Here is a 27,992-nt window from a genome sequence, read left to right on the forward strand (position 1 = left end):
TATTCTTCCTTTCTTATCTTGAAATTCTCTCTGCAATGAGGCAAGAATCTTAAACTCACTGGGAACATGATGACTATTTACTCATGAAGAAGGAACAAATATAGCTTAACAACTAGTAGAAAACTTTTTTTTTTTCCTTTCTCGTTAATAGGAGAGACTGATTTACCTGAGAAGTCACCAAATTGGAGAGTATTTTTAGAGGTAAAAGCAGAAATTACAACAATTCAAAGTTCAATCTGTATGCAGGTTAAGAAAGGACTCGATTAGGAACAGACTGGTTCCAAACTGGGAAAGAAGTAGGTCAAGGCTCTATACTGTCATTCTGCTTATTTAACTCATATACTGAGTACATCATATGAAATGTCAGATAAGCTGGAATCAAAAGATTGCTGAGAGAAGTATCAATAATCTCAGATGACACCACCCTCATGGCAGAAAGCAAAGAGGAATTCAAGAGCCTCTTAATGAACATGAAAGAGGAGAGTGAAAAAGCTGGCCTAACAGTCAACATTCAAAAAGCAAAGATCATGGCATCTGGTCCCACAGCTTCATGGCAAATAGATGAGGAAAATATGGAAACAGTGACAAGCTTTACTTTCTTGGGCTCCAAAAACAACTGCAGCTGGTGACTGTATCCGTGAAATTAAAAGACAGTTGCTCTTTAGAAGGAAAGATATGATAAACCCAGACAGCATACTAAAAAGAAGGGACATTACCTTGTTGACAAAGTTCCATCCAGTCAGTTACTTTTCCACTAGTCATGTATGGATGTGAGAGTAAGACCATAAAGAAGGCTGGGTGCCAAAGAATTCGTCTTTGGAGCTATGGTGTTGTAGAGGACTCTTGAGAGTCCCTTGGATTGCAAGGACATCCAACCAGTCCATCCTAAAACACATCAGTCCTGGGTGTTCATTGGAAGGACTGATTTTGAAGCTGAAACTCCAATACTTTGGCCACCTGATGCGAAGAGCTGACTCATTTGAAAAGACCCTGATGCTGGGAAAGATTTAGGGAAGGAAGGAGAAGGCGATGACAGTGGATAAGATGGTAGGCTGGCATCAGTGACTTGCTGGACGTGAGTCTGAACAAGCTGTGGGAGTGGGTGATAGACAGGGAAGCCTGGTGTGCTGCAGACCATAGGATTGCAGAGTGGAACATCACTCAGCAACTGAGCTGAACTGAAAGCTTAATTCCTTGGAGTGGTGGAAGAAAACAGGGATACAAACCAAATAACAAAGTTGTGTCCTTAAATGATGGCGAGCTTATGCAGGAAACTGATAATTAAGAAGTTATTTTTAATAAAATATCACTTGAATAAAACAACTTTTAACAAAAAGAACATCTATTCGTTAATTACAACATAGATAAAATTTCATTCAAGACCTAAGCATTAAAAATTACTTTAAGAATGTAGCTAACAGGGCTTCCGGGTGGCTCACTCTTAAAGAATCTGCCATCAATGCAGGAGACATGGGTTTACTTCCTGGTACAGGAAGGTCCCACATGCCAAGAATCAACTAAGCCTGTGAGCCACAACTACTGAACCAGTAATCCAGGAGTCTAAGAACCACTACTACCACATGCCCTAGAGCCTGTGCTGTACAACAAAAGAAGCCACTGCAATGAGAAGCTTGTGTACTGAAATTAGGGAGTAACCACCACCTGCAACAACTAAAGAAAACACCATGCAGCTCCAAAAATCCAGCATAACCAAAAACAAGTAAATAGGAGAATGTCATTAACAAATGAGGTGATAAGGGCCTTTACTGAGAATCTGTCAGGTTCTAAATAGAGTCTGAATATAAGGAAAGATGGGTGGGAAAAGTTTAAAACATTCAAGTCACTTTCACCCTAATTCATTGATAAATGTAAAGCAATGACAGTCAAAGCTCCAGTGTCCTATGGAACTATATAAAGCAAACAGCCAGAAAAATAAAAGATAAAATTGGACAATAACTGAGTTACTTCTGAAGTAATGTGGTACATGGCAATACATACCAGAAATTTTCATTAAGAGAAATGGAATACAGAGCTGAGTGAAGATGTATGTACAGTTTAACTTTTATGCTAGTTTTCACTGGAAAAAATGGTGTTTAACTAAGGAATGAAAATATTTATATCATATATCACAGTAAGAAAAAATAATAGATTAGGTGTAAAAAGTCAAACTAACACTTTTAGAAAGTTATGTAACTTTTTAATTTCAAGATAAAAATTCTTAGCACAAACTACTAAAAGTTTACAACACATACAGAATTAATGAAAAATCACAAGTGAAAAAAGTTTTCTCTAACAGAAAGAACATCAAATTAAAACAAGCAAGATACAAGAAGATAACCACTTTAAGTCAAGGACTTTTTTCCACTTTACTCTGGCTATATAAATGTAGACGATTTCATAGTTGCTAGACACTAAACAAATTGCACCTTTATATTCAGTATATACAGCAAAGCCTGGGATACAGAGTTCTAGGTAAATGTAGAGAAGAAAACTTTATTGTGTAGGTTTTTTAACACAGTTTCTAAAGCAACTTGATATTCTTTATTACTACACACCAGTTTAATGGCTAGGGTCAACAGAAAGGTACAATATTTCTTACAAGATAAGCTTTTTCAACAGGAAATTTTACATTCCTGGGTTAATTGACATTTTCAAATTAAGCCAACTACAGGAACCTGCAGGTCAAACGGATTTTAAAAACAGGAACTCCTTACAAATAAAATGTAGAGAAAACTTATAGTTGAAATTTACTTCTCATTCTCTGTACTACAGACAAATTCATTATATTCTCATGAACGTTTTAACAAGATAGGCTTTTAACTTTGGTTATAATTTTCAGCGTTTACTCTTTCACACGCTCAAAAACAGAATCCTTGTAGCAATGTTGGGGAGAAATTATATTCTAGGCTGCCATTCTCATTTTCTCACAAATGTTGTCACTATGATAACAAGACATCCTGTCAAGGATCTTTCTGTTGCTCAAAGCTTCCAGGGTAGGTAATACAGACACTATTTCCTGTGAATCCGTTATGGTAACTAGAAATTATGCTACAACATTTATACTCTTATTCAGTCCTCACAAACACTACAGCACAACTGAATGAAAATTATGCCTTCATAATGTCTAGTAAAAATGTTACCAAAATATCAAAGGAGCAGTTGCTGACTTTGGTTGGCATTTCAGCAGTTACCAATGCAACTACTCAAAACATATCCTGTTCTTTCTCAGCTTCGTACTAGGATCAGTAACTTACTGCTTATTTTGTACCTGCTTACCTGGACAGTACTGCCTGGTGAACTTCATGTAGAACATGAATGTCACTTTTATGCACTGTCCTTTGTCTTGAAAATGTATTTTAACTATGCCTTTGACGTCTAACATGTGGAACAATCCTAAGAAATTTCTTAATCTGTCTTCTGAGTTTGCCTCAAATGTTATTTTGATTTTATTGTTAATGGAACCTTTAACAAGTAAATTTCTGTTACTTTAAAAGGACACTGCAAATTTCTCCACTAATTTTGCAAATTCCAATTTGTTCTGCAGCGCTTATCCTTGCCTCTTAATAAAAAGTTGATGTATTATTACTGATACCTAGGATTGCCTACAAAACCCCTTAACTTTCCTTATAGATAAGCCTATACTTTTGGGTTATACCAAGTACTCCAAAATGAAGTGAAAATAAGTATTACTTAAAGCATTGCATTTCCAACAAATCTAGAACTGCTTCCTTTCATGAAGATACATACTCAGAATACTTAACTAGTTCAATCCCGACTTAGGTGCAGATTGTTTTCTTTTTAATCGTGGTTGGCACTTTTATCATTTGCCACTTGAATGACTAAGACAATTGATACTTAACTTCAGACTTCTTAAACATTTATTCACACATCTAAATTTTCTTCTGATTTATACTATTGTTTTAAAAAGTTACACAAAAATTTTAGTAAAGATGCAAACATTTCCTTCAGGTTTTTAAGGCCTTGCCAAACCTTCTATACACTGCTTTCAAAAATAACATGTAATATTGTTAACCTAAATATAAAGCAGGTAAGGCTTGCAATGGAGAAATACCATACTGCTTAATTCTGAATGCATTCGTGTGCAAAGACTACAAAGGGAAACTTTAAGCAAACAGCACAATTCACCTTCTAAACAAGAAACAAGTGTTTTTATGCTCGTTTAACCCACCAGTAAAATAAACAATAACACTTTACAAAACATACTCAGAAAATTTAGACATTAAATTTAAAAATTTTAACTTCTATCTTTCAACCAGCAGTAACAAGTATGAAATTACTTTGAATAACTCTATTTTTCAACTTATCTGAATAATTCTATTTTTCAATTTATCTGAAAATTCATGGAGGTGAAAGTTTACAGCTCTTCCCTCCAAAACCAACGGTTTTCTTCAGCAATACTCAAGTACCAGTTAAAACAGAAACTCACAAAAAATTTTCCCATGCCAAGAAAACATTTTTAGTACCTGTTTCTGCCTACTCTTTCAGATCGGCTCCCCCCATGACCTCCCCTGGAAGCCTCACAACCTGAGCTACTGTATGACTCACGAGGAGGAGGGTACACCCTATCCTTGGAGGATGGAAACCCTTGTTCTTGTCTTCCGCCACGGTCACGACCACTTAAGTAGGTATCACTTCGGCTGCTTGAGTAACTTTTCCGACTTCCTCCATATCTGTCTCTTTTACTGCTATAATCATCATAGCGACTGCTTCTGCCGTAACTCAGAGGTGGACCTCTTCCTGATGGAGCACCACGGGAGCCCCCTGTGAAATCAGTAATTGATAAAATTATAAAACTTTTCCCGTTACTTCTATAACATGACTGTAAAGTACTAAATCTTTGAAAGGATAGCCTTTATCTGCCTCTGTGGTGAAGATATGAATTAGCAGCAGTGGTGAAGGGGCTTTCACATTTATTTAAAAGAGCAGTACTTTTTAGTTCCAGTAGTTGAGAAGGCAATGGCAACCCACTCCAGTACTCTTGCTTGGAAAATCCCATGGGTGGCGGAGCCTGGTAGGCTGCAGTCCATGGGGTCACTAAGAGTCGGGCACATCTGAGCGACTTCACTTTCATGCACTGGAGAAGGAAATGGCAACCCACTCCAGTGTTCTTGCCTGGAGAATCCCAGGGACCGGGAAGACTGGTGGGCTGCTGTCTATGGAGTTGCACAGAGTCGGACACGACTGAAGTGACTTAGCAGGAGTTTAAATGTTAATTTTTTGGAAAAGACTAAAATTTTGAACTTCATAATGTTCCTATGCTTCATACTCTCAACAGCACTTTTGCTTTTAAAAATGTTACAATAATTTTTGTGATTAAAAAATGTGAGCTGCCAAATTATCCTTCATATCATTTGAAATGACAGATCAAAAATAATTCAAAGACCTTCAAACCAATCAATTAGGTAGAAATTACATTTTATTTTCTGAGAAAATAGAAGTAAACTTGAGTAAATGATGTAGATCTAGCATGTCAATTCTAATTTTGTCATTTGTAAGCTGTAACTGTACTCTTACCATAACTCTTGTATGAATCCCTGTAGGAGCCTCCACTTCGATGTTCAGAATAATCTCTATCACGGTTTCCACCATAGCCATCACGATCACTACATTTAAGAGAATTAATGTTATAATTAACCATTTCCATAAGTTATTCGATTAAAAACAGAATTGTTTATAGTACCTATGTCCTCTAGAGGAATAATCATCTCGAGAACTTGAATGGCCATAATCACAGTATGCATAGTCTCTAGACGGTGGAGCATAATCCTCGGTGTCTCGCGAACTTGAATAATCTCTGCCTGAGAAACTTAAAACAAACAAACAAAATTAAATGATAAGAATTCAGAAAGAAAGTTTTAAATGTGCAAAGGACTTCAATATACTTTTCCTCAAGGAAGATATATAATTATGAACAAGAATATAAAACACTGCTTAACATAATTGTATTTTAGGGAAATACAGTTTCTCAATCCGAATGAGATATCTACTCTGCACCTAGCAGACAGGCTATATATATAGAGAGATATTTTTTAATATAAAATATAAAACATCAAGTGTTTGTGAACATGCAGAGAAACTGAAATCCTGTGTGTGCATGGTAGAAGTATAAAGCTGTGTCAGACTCTTAGAGACCTTGTGGACTGTAGCCCACCAGGCCCCTCTATTGATGGGACTTTCCAAGCAAGAATTTGCAGTAAGTTGCTGTTTTCTCATCCAGGCAATCTTCCCCACTTTGGGACTGAACCTGAGTCTCTTGCATTGGCAACAGTGCAGTTATGGAGATGAACGGTTCCTTAAAATACTGAAGTTACTGTACGACCCAGGAATTCCAATTCAGAGTTTACACCAAGAATTGAAAACAGGCACTCCAATGTTTGTACACATTAACTACAAAGATGGATAAACAAACCATGTTAACTATACATACAATGGTGTTAACCCCCACTCAAAAACTGAAGTACTGACTCATGCTTCAGCAAGGATTATCTTTGAAAACACTCACACTAATGGAAAAGCCACATATTAAAGGTTACATATTGTTAGGGCTTCCCCGGTGGCTCAGGTGGTAAAGAATCCGAGTGCAATGTGGACGACCAGGGTTCAATCCCTCAGGAAGATCCTCTGCAGAAGGGAATGGCTACCCACTACAGTATTCTGGCCTGGAGAATTCCATGGATAGCGGAGCCTGGCAGGCTACAGTGAACGTATGATATATTCAGGATTAGGTAAATTTACAGACACATGATATAGGTGGGTGTTTACTAGGGATACAGGAGGATAAAAAGTGGGAGCAACTGCTTATGGATTTTGTTTTGGGGTGATTAACTATTTTGGAACTGAACAGAGAGAGTGGTTGTAGAATTCTGAGTATTTTAAATGCTACTGAATTGTTCACTTTTAAAATTTTGTTAGATAAATTTTACCTCAACAAAATGAACTATGACTTAAAAATGCATGTATTTTATTTTTCTTTACCTCTCTTTAGTAGCACAACCATTATCTCTTGGTGACACACAGTTATCTCTCCGAGAAGACATTGGCTCCCTATGAGGACCTCCTCTGTAATTTTCTCTCTGCAATACTGGACCTTTAATTTTAAAATGCTTACATAAGTATCTCAGAATTGAGAGTAATAGTTCAAAGAAAAAAAAAATCAAAAGACTGGTATCTTTCCTCTCTCCAAAACAATTTAAAAAAACTACTTATAAAATCCCATTAATGCACATTTAGTTTGCTTTATACATGTAATTCCTGAACACTTTATTTTCTGACATCATCTGCTCCCTGTACATTTTGCATAATCCTTAAATTACAAGTAATAGAATCTCTCAAAACTTGAGTAAAATCTAATTAATTTTTGAAAACTATTATCACATATTCAATCACAAAGTAGCTGATTCTCTCCTAATGGTGATACATTTAACATAAACCGCAACCTGAATTACTGACCTTTCTAAACAATAGTGCTTTTGAGTTCAACTACTTATTAGTTATAAAGGGTGCACTTGAAAAATGCTGCCTCTTCCAAAACAGGAAACTAATTCCCATAAATAATGTTCACTTCTTGTGGTAATTCTTACTAATTCCTGGTGGTCAGACTTCTCTTGTTTTGTTTGCTTACTGGGCTAATAGTCTAATGAAACTTTAGTTTTCTCAACTTCTTTACTATTTTGAAATCAATACCATATTACACTTGGCTTCAATAATAGTCTATACATAAAATGAAAATTTGATAGTGATTCAAAGTTTTTAACTATACCAGGAGTCAAACAACAAAGTAAAAATATGTCAAGAATCCAAACTAAAGTTAATATGGCAAATTTCAGTTAATGTTTATAATTACATGAATCAGGTAACCAATATAACAGAGCTAAACGATTCTACATTCCAAAATGCTAACTCATAGGATATTAGTTTTCATAAAAATACTTTACCTTGAAACTACATGAAAACTCCTACTAAGCAGCAAATGTTAGCAACTTAAAAAAAAAAAATTCTGAGGAATTCTCTAGCAAGCTTCAGTTCAGTTCAGTCGCTCAGTCGTGTCCGACTCTCCGCGACCCCATGAATCACAGCACGCCAGGCCTCCCTGTCCATCTCCAACTCCTAGAGTTCACTCAAACTCATGTCCATCAAGTTGGTGATGCCATCCAGCCATCTCATTCTCTGTTGTCCCCATCTCCTCCCACTCCCAATCCCTCCCAGCATCAGATTCTTTTCCAGTGAGTCAACTCGTCGCATGAGGTGGCCAAAGTATTGCAGTTTCAGCTTTAGTATCAGTCCTTCCAATGAACACCCAGGATTGATCTCCTCCAGAATGGACTGCTTGGATCTCCTTGCAGTCCAAGGGACTCTCAAGAGTCTTCTCCAGCACCACACTTCAAAAGCATCAATTCTTCGGCCATCGGCTTTCTTCACAGTCCAACTCTCACATCCATACAGGACCATGGGAAAAACCATAGCCCTGACTAGACGGACCCTGGTTGGCAAAGTAATGTCTCTGCTTTTTAATATGCTATCTAGGCTGGTCATAACTTTCCTTCCAAGGAGTAAGCGTCTTTTAATTTCCTGGCTGCAATCAGAATCTGCAGTGAGTTTGGAGCCCCCCAAAATAAAGTCTGACACTGTTTCCACTGTTTCCCCATCTATTTCCCATGAAGTGATGGGACCAGATGCCATGATCTTCGTTTTCTGAATGTTGAGCTTCAAGCCAACCTTTTCACTCTCCTCTTTCACTTTTAGATTTAAAGGAAATGTCTTCCCCACTTCTATGTTAATCACCTACTACACATCTAAAATTAGATGCTAAATAATTATTTTCCAGCTGTGAATCAACAAATAAACTAGTGATCAGTAAACATGTGCATCTTAAAGTTAAGCATTCATTTTAAAATTGCTCACTTTTACTAAGAAACAACAGTCCCTATATTATATAGCGTTTACCTTGTCCTTTCATTCCACTACTGGTTCGCCCTTGAGCAGAAGGAGCAGATCTTTTAGGAGAAGGACTTTCACATCTTGAGGATGGTCCTCTTTTAGGTGGATAAGTTTCTCTTGAAGAGCTCATATTGCGACTATATCCATTATCACCTGTATTTCAGTGAAATCTTTTAAGTAGAATAAACATTAAGTTTCGCTTACTGTTTATAGATATTTACTAAAGAACGACCATTGCCTTCAGCATTCGTATTTGCCTAAACCAATAAAACTAATTCCTCAAATGATACATCAGTTAGTACAATTCAGTTTGAAAAATTTACAAAATGAGTCAAGAACCACTGCTGTGATAGTAGTCTGAAGAGAATAAAGGAGGTGGAGAAAAACCAGGATAAAATAAATTTTTAAACACACTTGGAGGAAAATGATAATAATTCATACTATTCTGGTATCAAAAAAGCTTTTTAAAAAAGTAACACAATAGGGCGGCGGTCCTAAGACAGCGAAGGAACAGAAGAGGGAGACCACTTCCTCCACAAATTCATCAAAAGAGCATTTGAACGCTGAGTAAATTCCACAAAACAACTTATGAATGCCAGCAGAGGACATCAGGCACCCAGAAAATCAGCCCATTGTCTTCGAAAGGATATACAAAAGAGGTAAGGATGGAGATCTGTCCCAGAAAGGGAGTCTAAAAAAAGAAAGAAGGTTCCAAACACCAGGAAACATTCTCACTGGCGAGTCTGTGGCAAGCCTTGGAAACTCAGAGGGCAACATAACTGGGAGGAAAAATAAATAAATAATTAAAACCCACAGATTACATGCCCAATGGTAACTCCCAGTGAAGAAGCAGCACAGACGCCCATATCCGCCACTAGCAAGTGGGGGCTTGGCAGGGAGATGCGGGCTGCATTGCTTAGAGTAAGGACCGGACCTGAAGGCCCCGAGGGCAATCTGAGGGAGCTAACTTGAGATAGCAAAGCAGACTGTGGGATAGATACCCTGCAAAAAGGCAAAAAGCCCAAACCTAAGACACCGCCAGACCTGCTCACAGAACAAAGGACTGAGCAACTTAGCCAGCTGCGGATGGCCCATCCCCCGCCAAGACAGGCAGGAGAGGGCAAGCAGAGCTGTTTAAGGGGGCAATCAAGGCCCCACAGAGGCATCATCTACCAAACTGCAAGCAGGCTTCGATGATAACCAAGTTTTCTTGGGATTCTGGACGGTTGACAACAGCCTGAGAGGGTACGCCAGTTGTATACCCAGAAAACCGAGAAGCAGGGCCCGGGGAGGTGATAAGTCGCAGCGACTGCGCTAGCCAAACACCTGGCCACCTGAGCTGCTCGGACTGGGGAAGGGCCCAATACGCAGGCCCAACCAAGTCTGCGCCTTTGAGGAGTACTACCTGAACCTGAGCGGCTTTGACCTGGGAAGTGCATGCTACACAGGGCCTGCCTCAGACAGTTCCTGGCAGAGCAACCTAGAGCTTGAGCAGTATAGAGAGGGAAAGTACACACGCTGTGAGCAGGGGCAAAGCCAGTGTGGCCGAGACACTGCGAGCACTCCCCACAAATGCCAGTGATATCTGTTTGCAGACTTCCTCCTTCCCCACAGCACGACTGAACGTGAGCCTAAAAAAGTGTCCACCACCGCCCCCTTGTGTCACGGCAGAAGCTAGACACTGAAGAGACCAGCAAACAGAAGAAGCTAAAACAGAGGGAATGGCTTTGGAAGTGACAGATGGAGAAGTCTTGAGGCTACTGCAAGAATAAGACTGAAAACCAGAGGTAGGAGGCTTAAGTCCAAATCCTGAGAACAGCAGAGAACTCCTGACCCCATGGAACATTAAGCGATAGGAGCTCATCAAACACCTCTATACCTAAACTGAAACCAAGCACTACCCAAGGTTCAACAAGTTCCAGAGCAAGCACACAAAGTTCCAGAGCACAGCACACAAATTCTCCAGCCACACAGGAACATAGCCCTTAGCCTCAATATAGAGGCTGCCCAAAGTCACTCCAAATGCACTGATATCTCATAACTCATTACTGGACACTTCATTGCACTCCGGAGAGAAGATATTAAGCCCCACCCACCAGAACACCGGAACAAGCTTCCCTAACCAGAAAACCTTGACAAGCCACACCGTGCAATCCCACCCACAGAGAGGAAACTTCATAATAAAGAGAACTCCACAAACAGACAGAAGACGGAAAGGCCACCCCACCCACAGCAATATAAGCAAGATGAAGCGTCAGAGAAATACCCAGAAAGTAAAGGAACAGGATAAATGCCCACCAACACAAACAAAAGAGAAAGAGACAGGAATCTACCTGATAAAGAATTCTAAATGATAGTGAAAGTGATCCAAAATCTTGAAAACAAAATGGAGTTACAGATAATTAGCCTGGAGACAAGGATCGAGAAGATGCAAGAAAGGTTTAACAAGGACCTAGAAGAAATAAATAAGAGTCAATATATCATGAATAACACAATAAATGAGACCAAAACACTCTGGAGGGTATCAACAGTAGAATAAGGGAGGCAGAAGATAGGATAAGTGAGCTAGAAGACAGAATGGCAGAAATAAATGAAACAGAGAGGAAAAAAAGTAAAACGAATTAAAACAAACGAGGACAATCTCAGAGACCTCTGGGACAATGTCAAATGCACCAAGATTCGAATCACAGGAGTACCAGAAGAAGAAGACAAAAAGACAGACCTGAGAAAATACTTGAGATAATAGTTGAAAACTCCCCTAAAATGGGGAAGGAAATAATCACCCAAGTCCAAGAAACCCAAAGAGTCCCAAACAGGATAAACCCAAGGTGAAACACCCCAAGACACATATTTTTCAAATTAACAAAGATCAAACACAAAGAACAAATATTAAAAGCAGCAAGGGAAAAACAACAAATAACACACAAGGGGATTCCCATAAGGATAACAGCTGATCTTTCAAGAGAAACTCTTCAGGCCAGGACGGAATGGCAGGGCATACTGAATGTGTTGAAAGAAAATAACTTACAGCCCGGATTACCGTACCCAGCAGGGATCTCATTCAAATATGAAGGAGAAATCAAAAGCCTTACAGACAAGCAAAAGCTGAGAGAATTCATCACCATCAAACCAGCTCTCCAACAAATGCTAAAGGACCTTCTCTAGACAGAACACAGAAAGAGTGTACAAACTCGAACCCAAAACAATAAAGTAAATGGCAACGGGATCATAAGTATCAATAATTCCCCTAAATGTCAATGGGTTGAATGCCCCAACTAAAAGACAAAGACTGGCTGAATGGATACAAAAACAAGACCCCTATAACCCCTATATATGTTGTCTACAAGAGACCCACCTCGAAACGAGGGACACATACAGATGGAAAGTGAAGGGGTGGAAAAAGATACTCCTCGCAGAGACCAAAACAAAGCAGGAGTAGCAATACTCATATCAGATAAAATACACTTTAAAACAAAGGCTGTGAAAAGAGGAAAAGAAGGACACTATGTAATTATCAAAGGATCAATCCAAGAAGACATAACAATTATAAATATATATGCACCCAACATAGGAGCACCGCAATGTGTAAGATAATGCTAGCAATTGAGAGGGGAAATTAACAATAACACAATAAGAGTGGGAAACTTTAATACCCCACTCATACCTATGGATAGATCAACTAAACAGAAAATTAACAAGGGAACACAAACGTTAAATGATACATCAGACCAGTTAGACCTAATTGATACCTATAGGATATTTAACCCCCAAACAATCGATTTCACCTTTTCCTCAAGTGCACACGGAACCTTCTCCAGGATAGATCATATCCTGGGTCATAAATCTAGCCTTGGTAAATTCAAAATAATTGAAATCATTCCAACCATCTTTTCTGACCACCATGCAGTAACATTAGCTCTCAGTTACAGGAGAAAATCTATTAAAAATGCCAACACACGGAGGCTGAAGAACACGCTGCTGAGTAACCAACAAATCGCAGAAGAAATCAAAATATGCACAGAAACGAATGAAAATGAAAACATGACAACCCCAAACCTCTCGGACACTGTAAAAGCAGTGCTAAAGGGAAGGTTCATAGCAATACTGGCATACCTCAAGAAACAAGAAAAAAGTCAGCTAAATAACGTAACTCTACACCTAGAGTAATGAGACAAGGAAGAAATTAACAACCTCAGGCTGAGTAGAAGGAAAGAAATCTTAAAACTCAGGGCAGAAATAAATGCAAAAGAGACCAAAGCAAAAAACAACAAAGTCAAAAGCTGTTTTTTTTTTTTTTTTTTTTGAGAGGGTAAATAAAGTTGACAGACCATTAGCCAGACTCATCAAGAAACAAAGGGAGAAAATCCAAATCAATAAAGTTAGAAATGAAAATGGAGAGATCACAACAGAGAACCCAGGAATACAAAGGACCATACGAGACTACTATCAGCAATTACAGGCCAATAAATGGACAACTTGGAAGAAATGGACACATTCTTAGAAAAGTACAACTTTCCAAAACTGAACCAGGAAGAAATAGAAAATCTTTAACAGACCCATCACAAGCACAGAAATGGAAACTGTAATCAGAAATCTTCCAGCAAACAAAAGCCCAGGACCAGACGGCTTCACAGATGAATTCTACCAAAATTTTAGAGAAGAGCTAAGGAAGGTTATGACCAACCTGGATAGTGTATTAAAAAGCAGAGACATTACTTTGCCAATAAAGGTACGCCTAGTCAAGGCTATGGTTTTTCCCGTGGTCATGTATGGATGCGAGAGTTGGACTGTGAAGAAAGCTGAGCGCCAAAGATTTGATGCTTTTGAACTGTGGTGCTGGAGAAGACTCTTGAGAGTCCCTTGGACTGCAAGGAGAGCCAACCAGTCCATTCTAAAGGAGATCAATCCTGGGTGTTCATTGGAAGGACTGATGCTAAAGCTGAAACTCCAATACTCTGGCCACCTCATGCGAGACTTGACTCACTGGAAAAGAGTCTGATGCTGGGAGGGATTGGGGGGGGGGAGGAGATGGGGACGACAGAGAATGAGATGGCTGGATGGCATCACCGACTCGGTGGACATGAGTTTGAGTGAACTCTGGGAGTTGGTGAAGGACAGGGAGGCCTGGCGTACTGTGATTCATGGGGTCGCAAAGAGTCGGACACGACTGAGTGACTGAACTGAACTGAACGCCTCTCCTGCTCAAACTCTTCCAGAAAACTGCAGACGAATGTAAACTTCCAAACTCCTTCTATGAGGCTACCATCACCATAATACCAAAACCTGAAAAAGATACCTCAAAAAAAGAAAACTATAGGTCAATATCACTGATGAACATAGATATAAAAATCCTTAACAAAATTCTAACAATCAGAATCCAACAACACATTAAAAAGATCATACATCATGACCAAGTCGGCTTTATCCCAGGGATGCACGTATTCTTCAGTATCCGCAAATCAATCAATGTAATACACCACATGAACAAACTGAAAAATAAAAACTGTATGATTATCTCAATAGATGCAGAGAAAACCTTTGACAAAATTCAACATCCATTTATCATACAAACCCTCCAGAAGGTGGGAATAGAAGGAACATTCCTCCACATAATAAAAGCTATATATGACAAACCCACAGCAAACATTATCCTCAATGGTGAACACTTGAAAGCATCTCCCCTAAAGTCAGGAACAAGACAAGGGTGGCCACTCTTACCATTACTATTCAACATAGTTTTGGAAGTTTTGGCCACAGCAATCAGAGCAGAAAAAGACATCAAAGCAGTCCAGATTGGAAAAGAATTAAAACTCTCACTGTTTGCAGATGACATGATCCTCTACACAAGAAACCCTAAAGACTCTACCAGAAAACTACTAGAGCTAATCAATGAATATAGTAAAGTTTCAGGATATAAAATCAACACACGGAAATCCCTTGCATTCCTATACACTAATAATGAGAAAATAGAAAAAGAAATTAAGAAAACAATTCCATTCACCGTTCCAACGAAAAGCATAAAATCCTTAGGAATATACCTACCAAAAAACCCAAAAGGCCTATATATACAAAACTATAAAACACTGGTGAAAGAAATCAAACAGGATACTAATAGATGGAGAAAATACCGTGTTGGTGGATTGGAAGAATCAATACTGTGAAAATGACTATACTGCCCAAAGTTATCTACAGAGTCAGTGCAATCCCTATCAAGCTACCAATGTTATTTTTCACAGAGCTAGAACAAATAATTTTACAATTTGTATGGAAGTACAAAAACATCGAACAGCCAAAGCAATCTTGAGAAAGAAGAAAGGGGGGAATCAATCCACCGGACTTTAGGCTGTACTACAAAGCCACAGGCATCAAGACAGTATGGTACTGGCATAAAGACAGAAATATAGAGCCATGGAACAAAATAGAGAGCCCAGAGATAAATCCACACACCGATGGACACCTCATCTTTGACAAAGGAGGCAAGGATATTCAATGGAGAAAAGACAATCTCTGTAACAAGTGGTCCTGGGAAAACTGGTCATCCCCTTGTAAAAGAATGAAACTAGAACACTCCCTAACATCATATACAAAAATAAACTCAAAGTGGGTTAAAGACCTAAGGGGAAGACCAGAAACTATAAACTCCTAGAGGAGAACGTAGGCAAAACACTCTCTGACATAAATCACAGCAGGATCCTCCATGAACCACCTCACAGAATATTGGAAATAAAAGCAAAAATAAACTAAGAGGACCTAATTAAAATTAAAACCTTCTGCACAGCAAAGGAAACGATGAGCAAGGTGAAAATACAGCTTTCAGAATGCGAGAAAATAATAGCAAATGAAGCAACAGACAAATAATTAATCTCCAAAATATACAAGCAACACCTGTAGCTCAAATCCAGAAAAAATAAACGACCCAATCAAAAAATGGGCCAAAGAACTAAACAGACATTTCTCCAAAGAAGACAAACAGAAGGCTAACAAACATATGAAAAGATGCTCAATGTCACTTCTAATCAGAGAACTGAAAATCAAAACCACAATGAGGTGCCATTTCACCCCGGTCAGAATGGCTGCTTTCCAAAATTCTACAAGCAAAAAAGCTGGAGAGGATGTGGAGAAAAGGGAACCCTCCTGCACTGTTGATGCGAATGCAAACTAGTGCAGCCACTATGGAGAAAAGTGGGGGAGATTCCTTAAAAATCTGGAAATAGACCTGCCATACGACCCACCAATCTGACTCCTGGGCATACACACCGAGGAAACAAGAATTGGAAGAAACAAATGTACTCCAATGTTCAATGCAGCACTGTTTTTAACAGCCAGGACATGGAGGCAACCTAGATGTCTATCTGCAGACAAATGGATAATAACGCTGTGGTACATATACACAATGCCGTATTACTCAGCAATTAAAAGAATACATTTTAACCAATTCTAATAAGGTGGATTAAACTGGAGCCTATTATACAGAGTGAACTGAGCCAGAAATAAAAACACCAACACGGTATACTAACACAAATATATGGAATTGAGAAAGATGGAAACAATAACATGGTATGCGACACAAAAGAGACACAGGCGTATAGAACAGTCTTATGGACTCTGTGGGAGAGGGTGAGGGAGGGATGATTTGGGAGAATGGCAATGAAACATGTATATCATCATATGTGAAATGCATCGCCAGTCCAGCTTCGATCCATGATACAGGATGCTCGGGGCTGATGCACTGGGATGACTCTGAGGAATGATATGGGGAGGGAGGTGGGAGGGGAGTTCAAGATGGGAAACACATGTACAACCGGTGGATTCATGTCAGTGTATGGCAAAACCAATATAGTATTGGAAAGTAATTAGCCTCTTAATTAAAACTGTTTATAAAAGATAAAAAAAGGATACATTTGAATCAATTCTAATGAGGTGGATGAAAATGGAACTATTATACAGAGTGAAGTAAGCCAGAAAGAAAAAAAAACCAATGCAGTATACGAACACAAATATATAGAATTTAGAAACATGGTAACGATAACCCTGTATGCGAGACACCAAAAGAAACACAGATATATAGAACAGTCTTTTGGACTCTGTGGGTGAGGGAGAGGGTGCGATGATTTGGGAGAATGGCATTAAAACATGTATATAATCATATGGGAAATGAGTCACCAGTCCAGGTTCAATGCATTATACAGGATGCTGGGAGCTGCTGCTCTGAGATCACCCAGATGAATGATGTGGGGAGGGAGGTGGAAGCAGGGTTCATGATAGGGAACACATGTACACCCGGGGAAGATTCATGGCAATGTAAGGCAAAACCAATACAATATTGTAAAGCAATTCAGGTAAAGCAATTAGCGTGCAATTAAAATTAAATACATACATACATACATATATATATAAAGAATACATTTGAATCAGTTCTAATGAGGTGGATGAAACTGGAGCCTATTATACAGAGTGAAGTAAGCCAGAAAGACTAACACCAATACAGTATACAACACATATATTGGAATTCAAAATGATGGTAATGAGAACCCTGTATTCGAGGCAGCAAAAGAGAAACAGAGATGTAGAACAGTCTTATGAAGTCTGTGGGAGAAGCCAAGGGTTGCATGATTTGGAGAATGGCATTGAGACATGTATGTTATGATATGGGAAAAGAATCGCCAGTCCAAGTTCGATCCATGACACAGGATGCTCGGGGCTGGTGCACTGGGACGACCCCGAGGAATGATATGAGGAGGGAGGTGTGAGGGGATTTCAAGATGGGGACACATGTACAACCGGGTGGATTCGTGGCAGTGTATGGAAAAACCAATATAGAGTATTGGAAACTAATTAGCCTCTAATTAAAATTTTTTATAAATGATAAAACATGAATACTTTTGAATCAGTTTTAATAAGGTGGATGAAACCTAAGCCTACTATACAGAGTGAAGTAAGCTAGAAAGAAAAACCAACACAGTATACTAACACATTTATATGGAATTTAGAAAGATGGTAACAATATCCCTTTATGTGAGACAGCAATAGAGACACAGATATAGAGAACAGTCTTATGGACTCAGAGGGAGAGACAAGCAAGGGATGATTTAGGAGAATGGCACTGAAACAAGTATGCCGACATACGTGAAATGAATCATCAGTCAGGTCTGATACATGATACAGGATGCTCGGGGCTGGTGCACTGGGATGACTCAGAGGGATGGTATGGGGAGGGAGGTCGGAGGAGGGTTCAAGATGGGGAACACATGTACACCCAGGGCCGATTCATGTCAATGTATGGGAAAACGAATTCAATATTGTAAAGTATCAGCTTATAATTTAAATTTTAAAAAAGAATATATTTGAATCATTTCTAATGAGGCGGATGAAACTGGAGTCTATTATACAGATTAAAGTAAGCCTGAAATGAAAACACCAATACAATATACTAACACACACATATGGAAATTAGTAAGATGGGAACGATTACCCTGTATGTGAGACAGAAAAAGAGACACAGATATATACAACAGTCTATGGACTCTATGGGAGAGAACGAGGATGGGATACTTAAGAGAATGGCTCTGAAACATGTATATTATCACATGGGAAATGAATCGTCAGTAGAGGTTCGATGCATCACACAGAATGCTCGGGACTGGTGCACTGGGTTGACCCAGATGGATGATATGGGGAGGGAAGTTCGGCAGGGGGCGGGGGATTCAAGATGTGGAACACCTGTGCACTCGGGGCAGAATCATGTCAATGTACAGCAACACCAATAAAATATTGTGAAGTAATTCGCCTCCAATAAAAATATTTTTTTAGAAAAAGTATACATTTGCATTAGTGGAGAAGGAAAGGGTAGCCCACTCCAGTATTCTTGCCTGGAGAATCCCATGGACGGAGAAGCCTGGTAGGCTACAGTCCACGGGTCGTAAAAGCTTTGGACACGACTGAGTGACTGAACGGAACGGACGGAATGAGGTGGTTGAAACTGAAGCTTATTATACAGTGAGAAGTAAGCCAGAAAGAAAAACACCAATACGGTATACTAACACATTTATACGGAATTTATAAAGATGGTAATGATGACCCTGTATGCGAGTCAGCAAGAGTCACAGATATATAGAACAGTCTTATGGAATCTGTGGGAGAAGTCACGGGTGGGATGATTTGGGAGAACGGCACAGAAACATGTATATTATCATATGTGAAACGAATTGCCAGTCCAGGTTCGATGAATGATACAAGATGCTCGGGACTGGTGCACTGGGAAAACCCAGAGGAATGATACTGCGAAGAGGGAGGGGGTTCAAGATGGGGAACACATGTACACTGGGGCATATTCATGTCAATGTATGGCAAAACCACTACAATATTGTAAAATAAATAGCCTCCAGTTAAAATTTAGAAAATGACTACACTGAAACAGTTCTAATGAGGTGGTTGAAACTGGAGCCAATTATACAGTGTGAAGTAAGCCAGAAAGAAAAACACCAATATAGTTTACTAATCATATATATGGAATTGAGAAAGATGGTAACGATACCCTATATGTAAGACAACAAAAGAGACTCAGATATATACAACAGTTTTATGGAATCTGAGGAAGAGGGCAAGGGAGGGATGATTTGGGAGAATGGCATTGAAACATGTATATTATCACAGGTGAAATGAATCTCCTCCACTCAGGTTTGATGCATGATACAGATTCCTCAGGGCTGGTGCACTGGGATGATTCAAAGGGATATTATCAGGAGGGAGATGGGTTCAAGATGGGAAATACAGGTACACCCAGGGCAGATTCATGGCAAAGTATGGCAAAACCAATACAATATTGTAAAGTAATCAGCCTCCAATTAAAATTTTTAAAAAGATTAAAAAAAAAGAATACATTTAAATCACTTCTACTGAGGTGGATGAAACTTCAGCATATTTTACACAGTGAATTAAGCCAGAAAGAAATACACCAAAACAGTACACTAACACATATATATGGAATTTAGAAAGATGGTAACCATAACCCTGTATGCGAGACAGTAAAAGAGACACAGATGTATAGAAGACTCTTATGGACTCTGAAGGAAGGGCAAATTTGGGATGATTTGGGAGAATGGCATTGAAACATGTACATTATCATATGTGAAATAAATCCCCAGCCCAGGTTTGATGAATGAAACAGGATGCCCGGGGCTATTGCACTGCGATGACCCCAAGGGATGATATGGGGAGGGAGGTCGGAGGTGGGTTCAAGATGGGGAACACATGTACATCCGGGGCGGATTCATGTCAATGTATGACAAATACAACACAATATTGTAGACTAATTAGCCTCCAATTAAAATTTTTCAGAAAGGATTAAAAAAAGTAACACATTTGAATCAGTTCTAATGAGGTGGACGAAACTGGAACCTATTATACATAGTGACGTAAGCCAGAAAGAAATACACCGATACAGTATATTAAAGCATATATATGGAATTTAGAAAGATAGTAACAATAACCCTGTCTGCGTGACATCAAAAGAGATACAGATATCTGTTACTGCTACAACAGTCTTATGGACTCTGTGGGAGAGGGAAATGGTGGGGTGATTTGGAAGAATGGCATAGAAACATGTATATTATCATATGTGAAACGAACTGCCAGTCCAGGTTCGAAACATCTTATAGGAAACTCGGGGTTGGTGCTCTGGAATGACCCAGAGGAATGATATGGGGAGCGAGGCGGGAGGGGGATTCAAGATGGGGAATGCATGTTCAGCCAGGGCAGATTCATGTCAAAGTATGGCAAAACAAATACAATATTTTAATTAGCTTCTAAGTAAAGTTTTTTTTTTTTTTAAGAAAAAAAAAGAGAATACATTTGAATCAGTCTAAATGAGGTGGATGAAACTGGGGCCTATTATACAGAGGGAAGTAACCCAGAAAGAAAAACACCAATACAGTATACTAACACACATCTATGGAAATTTAGAAAGATGGTAAAAACAGCCCTGTATGCGTGACATCAAAAGAGACACAGATATATACAACAATCTTATGGACTCAGTGGGTGAGGGAGAGGGTGGGATGATTTCACAGAATGGTATTGAAACATGTATATTATCATATGAGAAACGAATAGCTAGTCCAGGTTCGATGCATGATACAGGATGCTTGGGGCTGGTCCTCTGGGATGACCCAGAGGAATGACATGTGGATGGAAGTGGGAGAGGGGTTTAAGATGGGATACACAAGTACACCCAGGGAAGATTCATGGCAATGTAAGGCAAAACCAATACAATATTTTAAATAATTAGCCTCCAATTAAAATTAAATATAAATATATATATATATATAAATATATATAACATTGAATCAGTTCTAATGAGGTGGATGAAACTGGAGCCTATTATACAGAGTGAAGTAAGCCAGAAGGAAAAACACCAACACAGTTTACTAACACATTTATATGGAATTTAAAAAAGATAGTAACAATATCCCTTTATGCGAGATAGCAAAAGAAACACATATATAGAACAGTCTTATGGACTCTGTGGGAGAGGGCGAAGTTGGGATGATATGGATGGATGGCACTGAAACATGTATATTATCATATGTGAAATGAATTTCCAGTCCAGGTTCGAGGCATGAAACAGGATTCTCTGGGCTGGGGCACAGGGATGACCCAGAGGGATGATATAAGGATGGAGGAGGGAGGGTGTGTTCAAGATCGGGAAGACATGTATGTCTGGAGCAGATTCATATCAGTGAAAGGCAAAACCAATACAATATTGTAAATTAGCCTTCAATTAAATTGTTTTAAAAAATAAAAAAAAAGAAGCAATTTGAAACTGTTCTAAAGATGTTGATGAATATGGAGCCTATTATACAGAGTGAAGTAAGCCAGAATGTAAAACACCAATACAGTATACTAACACATATATATGAAATTTAGAAAGATTTTAATGAAACTCTTGTATGCGAGACAGCAAAAGAGACACAGATATATAGAACAATCTTATGGACTCTGTAGGAAACGGCAAGGGGGGATGATGTAGGAGAATGGCATTGAAACATGTATATTAATATATGTGAAAATGAATCGGCCATCCAGGTTCAATGCATGGTACAGGATGCCTGGGACAGGTGCTCTGGGATAACCCAGAGGGATGATATGGGGACAGAGGTGGAAGGGGTTTCAAGATGGGGAACTTATGTACACCCGGGACAGATGCATGTCAACATATGGCAAAACATATACAATATTCAAAAGTCATTAGCCTCCAGTTAAAACAATATATATATAAGAATACATTTGCATCAGTTCTAATGAGGTGGATGAAACTGAAGCCTATTCCACAGAGTGAAGTAAGCCAGAAAGAAAAACACCAATACAGTATACTAGTCCATATATATGGAATTTAGAAAGATAGTAACAATAATCCTGTATGTGAGACAGCAAAAGAGACACAGATATACAGAACAGTTTTATGGACTCTGAGGGAGAGGGAGAGGGTGGGATGACTTGGGAGAATGGCATTAAAACATGTGTATTATCATATGTGATATGAATCTCCAGTCCAGGTTCGATGCATGATACGGGATGCTCGGAGCTTATGCACTGGGATGACCCAGAGGAATGATATAGGTTGGAGATGGGAGAGGGGTTCAAGTTGGGAAAGACATGAACACCCAGGGCAGATGCATGTCAATGTATAGCAAAACCAATACAATATAGTAAAATAATTAGCCTCCAAATAAAATTTTTTAAAAATATTAAAAAAGGGAAAAAAATTACAATTGAATCAGTTCTATGAGGCGGATGAAACTGGAGCCTGTTATACAGAGTGAAGTAAGCCAGAAAGACTAACACCAATACAGTATACAACACATATATATGGAATGTAGAAAGATGGTAACAATAACCCTGTATACGAGACAGCAAAAGAGACACAGATATATACACCAGTTACGGACCCCGTGGGTGAGGGTGGGATACTTGGGAGAACGGCACTGAAACATGTATATCATCATAGGTGAAACTAATCGGCAGTCTAGGTTCCATGCATGATACAGGATATTCGGGGCTGGTGCACTGGGATGCTCCAGAGGAATGATATGCGTAGGGAAGTGGGACGGGGATTCAAGATGGGGAACACATGTACACCACGGTAGCTTCATGTCAATGTATGGCAAAACCAAAACAATAGTGTAATTGGCCTCCAATTAAAATTAACATAATAAAAAAAGAATGCATCTGAATCAGTTCTAATCGGTGGATGAAACTGGAGCCTATTATACAGAGTGAAGTAAGCCAGAAAGAAAAACACCAATACAGGATACTAACACATACATAGGGAATTTAGAAAGACAATAACGATAACCCTGTGTGTGAGACAGCAATAGAGACACAGGGCTGGTTGGGATGAATTGGGAGATTGGCACTGAAACATGTATATTATCATATGTAAAATGAATTGCCAGTCTAGGTTCGATGCAAGATACAGGAAGCTCGGGGTTGGTGCTCTGGGATGACCCAGAGGAATGATATGGGGAGGGATGTGGGAGGGGCATTCAAGATTGGGAACACATGTACTCCCAGGGTGGATTCATGCCAAGTATGGGACAACCAATACAATAATGTAAATTAAAAAAAAAAAAAAAAACATGTCACAAAGCTATTTGTACCTCATAGAGAAAGAGAGAATATTTTACATGAAATATACATTGATTTGAATCTATCCAAATATTAAGTCCCAATGTTGCACAAGTGAAACTAATCCATTCTTTTAAATAAACTATACTTCAAATAAATAAAATGTAACAATAATTAAGTCAAAACAATAAAAATATGCACCTAAAAATACAAACAACACCTTTTATAGGAAAATATGCAACTTTTCAAACAACCATGGATACATATATAATTCGATAAAAAACAAAAAATCCTGCTTATAACTGAATTCACACAGATCAATTCTGTTTTGTTCAAGCATAACCTTTAGTGTTAATTTTGAGTAAAAGGCTATGTTCTGTTCAAGTTTAACAGACGTTAAAAATGCATGGTATGCAATGAAAAATTATCTTTTTATCTAACTAGAAAAATGTTGACAGATATATTCCAATTACACTTGGCAGAGTATAAGCTAGTAAACTTTTCCCCTCATCTCTTGAGAAAACAACAGAACTGTGTGATCTTATAATGAACACACGCTGTAACTGAACTTAAGATTTTCTAAAAATGGCACATCTGGTTGTCAAAACCAGAAGTGAAATTTTTTAAAGATTTGCTACTGTTAGTAGAAGAGACAAAGTTCGTTAAATATATGGAAGTTTATGAATGGAAAGTGACTCCCTTCTTCTGTCTTACCAAGTAAAAACTTCTTTGAAAATCTCATATTACCATTTTCAATAACTCACTGTTTTCTAACACACACAAACATGTAAATATACATGTTTTGTATGTAAATATACATACAAAACAGATGCTTTTACATCTGCATCAAAGACAACTTTTCCAAAATGCAAATTATACTATAACAGAACCCAGGAACAAAAGCACCATGTCAAAATGACAGTGGATATTTGCATAGATTTGTCTGCACATTTATGCTCAAGACAAACACTATAAGGTCAGTCCAAAAATATGGAATTTTCACCCCTGAACTGTGGTTATCTGTTATGTAATCTTGAAAATTATCCAGTACTTTTTACAATACAGTAGGACTACTCTGAAAGTATATCAACGTAGTTTTAATTCTTTAAATAAAGTTATTTGCTGTAAGCTGGAAAATTCTAATGTATGATCAACAGAAATGAATTCTGTAGAAAAACTCTTAAAGAGGCATCAATAACAATGGTTAAAAAAAACTTAACAAAATTTAAGTGATTTCCCTGTAAGACGATAAACATTTTTTGCACATACGTAATTTTAAAACTACGACAATTCTTTACAACTTAGAAATAATTTTGATTATCAAGAATGGTAATTTCTCACCTAATATATTCTTATCGATTATTCTGCTCATTACCAATGCAATAAAAATTAAGGTTTACTAGATGTTCAAACTTAACAGGTTTTCAGTGCTATGGCATCCTTATATTTTAATACATTACCAAAGTGTCCTCCTTGAGACACACGCCCTCTTGCTCCTCCTCCTTTTTCACATCTCAGATTTTTCGGATGGCCCCTTTTTCTTGCAGGAGTTTGAGATCTCAGTTTACCACCACTTTCAAATGATGGCTTATTGGCTTGTTCTACTTTAATTGTTTTTCCATCCAAAAACTAAAAGATTAAGTACAGCATCACTAATGTTACATAAAATTTAACTTATTGTTGTAATGAGTTAAATCAGTATTTTTTCCCCAAAAGCAAACATTTTTTTCCTGAAATGACTGTGTCCTTCCTCATGATGAACATGACTTAATTGGCAATTGCCTTTCGTAAGTCATCCACCACAAAGCATATGCATTTATTATCAGAATTTCCTGAAAGGTTCTCTGGTATTAAAAGATGTGTATCTCTCCATTACCATGAAAAAGCACACATTTTTATTTTCTGTAACGTGCTTCATTTTAGTAATTTTTCCATTTAAAATTTGTTTCCCAAGGGTATGTAAAAGCATGCATATTACTTACAGTATTTACTCAAAATTATTGTTCCTATCATAATTACATTTTAGCATTTGTTCTATTAGACACAAACATAAAGAAAATTTCTCAATATAAGTGCTGCTCTGTATTTACTCTAGTTCTATTAATTTTCTTCCTTTTTCTTTTTTAAAACTAGGGTCCTTATTTGGTCTTTAACATTTCTTGCCTTATACAACTGTTTTATTTTGTGTTCCCAAATAGTTACCGTAATGCTACTTCATATTTTTCAGAAATGCTTAAACTTAATTGATCTTCCAATATCTGCCTTAATCTTTTACAGAGACCAAAGGGAGTTTTGAAAACCCAGCAGGAATCATACTATATAGACTCTTGTTATTTCATATTATTTTTGGAAAATAATTTTAAATCCTAAATTCCTACCAGGACTTCTGGCTGAAATGGGCTCTAGCTCAATATAATCAGCCTCAAAAGCCATGTTTTCCCATCTTAGGTCTTATTTTCTATTTTTTGGTTCAAAATATTTTCCACAAATTCATGCACTGCCTCCTTCCCAACGCAGGATTTAGCTTACATTCCTAGATATACCTAAAAATAGTATCCAAAACCCAATAAGCTCTACCAAAATTACTACTTCATTTTCCTTAACATTTCTGCATGTGAAATTAATGTTTCCTCTCGTACATCTTTTCCCTTCACCCTAGAATACCAGTGCTCAAGAAAATAAATACTTTGTCTCATCCATAACCATTAGTCAGCTACTAAATACAATCAATGCCTTACAATATAACACCTATTGAATAAAGAATAATTCAAGTGTAATTTCAGATTACATGTTCCTGTGGCTAGACAACTAGAACAAATTAAAAAACAGCAATTAGTTACCATCAAGTAGTCTCAAGGAAACTTTATCTCTGTGACCCAAAGCTGGGTCAAACTTAACTTTTAGGTATTACCATATCTGAAAAATGAAAGTACAAGGGTCAGCTTGTGCCACATGCCTGAAATATACTAGAACCATAACTATAGATAATAGGGAATTAATGTAGTCACACTAAGGGAATGTAGAAGTTTTAGAGATAATTTAACAATTAACAGGATATCATGAGTACAAAAGCCCATGACCCACAATACAAAATGGGGGAAATAGACTTTTTTATTTAATATAACAATCCACAGAGGGGGAAATCCTGGAGCAAACACAGTGCTCTGTAACTAGCTAAAGAAGTGGGATGCTTATGGCTGATTCATGCTGATAGACTGCAAGAAACCAACACAATATTGTAAAGCAATTCTCCAATGTTTAAAAACAGTTCTGCCTCTAAGGGACAAATTTTTATTCGTAACACTGTAACAGTGAAGACTGACTTAAATAGAAAATGCCAAGACTTAAAATACAGAATGGAATACCGGTAGAGTGCTGAAGGTTAAAACCTATTTGTGTTTACACTTGAATGCTAATAGAAGACAGATTTAATCTATTTTGTTACTGCTGGGTATTAACTTCAATCTCTTCCCAACCAGAGAATCCAGTGTTTATGTGACAAAAGGAGAGTGAAGCCTTACAGAGCATTATACTATTGTAACAATAAAGAAATCTATAAAGAGTACTAGATGAAGAACATTCATTATTAAGACTTACCTTTCCATTCATTCCTTTGGCAGCATCCTTTGCATCTGCCGGGCTCTCAAAAGTAATGAAAGCAAAGCCTCTCGACTTGTTTGTGTTCCGATCCCTTATCAAGAGAACTGTAATATACATAAATCTTTTTAATTTAAAATGTCACATAAAACTGAACTTTATTGTTTTCAAAATAATCACTCCTTTGACGCTTTCTCATAAGACCCCTTTAACATACTTGAATGTTATCAATAGAGTAGAAACTTTTGAAAGTTACTTAAAAGCAACAAAAATCTATATATTATTTTATATATGATATAAAAACACCACACAATTTGATTTTTATGTATAACTTCTAGTATTTTAAAAACTAACAGTAAATAATCTCAAGAATTCTACAATTACCATATCTTATTCTATTTCATGTCCCAGGACCATTAGTACATTTTAAAAGCACTCTTTTCTTCCCTTTTCAGTAAGAGGAGACCCTTTCACTGACTGCCAAGTGCTTAATCAATTAAAAAAAAAAATCTCAAACTACTCAAAGTATACATATGCTTTAACGACTTAATGTATATTGATTCTACAGTTACCTTCCATAATGTGACCGTATTTCCCAAAATCCGCTTCAAGAGACTTCTCCGTTGTTTCAGCACTGAGGCCTCCTATGAAGAGTTTTCCAGGCCTATCTGCTTCCATCGTTTTACTGTTAGGTGGCAAAAAATATGCCAAAAAACTAATTATGAGCCAAAATGTTCAAGTGTCATTTAAAAAAAAAAACTTAACTTTAAAAAATGTTTACTAAGAAGACAAGGAAACTTGTAACGCAAAAA

At 37.8% G+C, this 27,992-nt stretch overlaps 1 protein-coding gene across 3 annotated transcripts; it reads right to left on the reverse strand.

Annotated features, from left to right (window-relative positions):
- Nucleotides 1–4,124: 4,124 nt before the first annotated feature.
- Nucleotides 4,125–27,858, reverse strand: LOC148773136 (RNA-binding motif protein, X chromosome-like). 3 transcript variants are annotated; one of them, XM_088834438.1, is made up of 9 exons: nucleotides 27,753–27,858; nucleotides 27,181–27,287; nucleotides 25,044–25,212; nucleotides 8,965–9,111; nucleotides 6,997–7,108; nucleotides 6,948–6,958; nucleotides 5,702–5,834; nucleotides 5,536–5,624; nucleotides 4,125–4,782 (listed from the first exon to the last, which is right to left on the reverse strand). In XM_088834438.1, exons 1-9 carry the CDS (start codon nucleotides 27,856–27,858, stop codon nucleotides 4,478–4,480), a joined length of 1,179 nt encoding a protein of 392 aa, XP_088690564.1. In that variant the 3' UTR covers nucleotides 4,125–4,477. The 3 variants fall into 3 exon arrangements, with proteins under 3 accessions (XP_088690564.1, XP_088690563.1, XP_088690562.1); XM_088834437.1 differs by lacking the exon at nucleotides 6,948–6,958 and having other exon boundaries at nucleotides 5,702–5,827; XM_088834436.1 differs by lacking the exon at nucleotides 6,948–6,958 and having other exon boundaries at nucleotides 5,702–5,827; nucleotides 8,959–9,111.
- Between the last annotated feature and the right edge of the window lie 134 nt (nucleotides 27,859–27,992).

The sequence above is a fragment of the Moschus berezovskii genome, chromosome Y (genome assembly GCF_049115385.1).
Source record: "Moschus berezovskii isolate FMDL1 chromosome Y, NW_MosBer_1.0, whole genome shotgun sequence".
Taxonomy (NCBI): Eukaryota; Metazoa; Chordata; class Mammalia; order Artiodactyla; family Moschidae; genus Moschus; species Moschus berezovskii.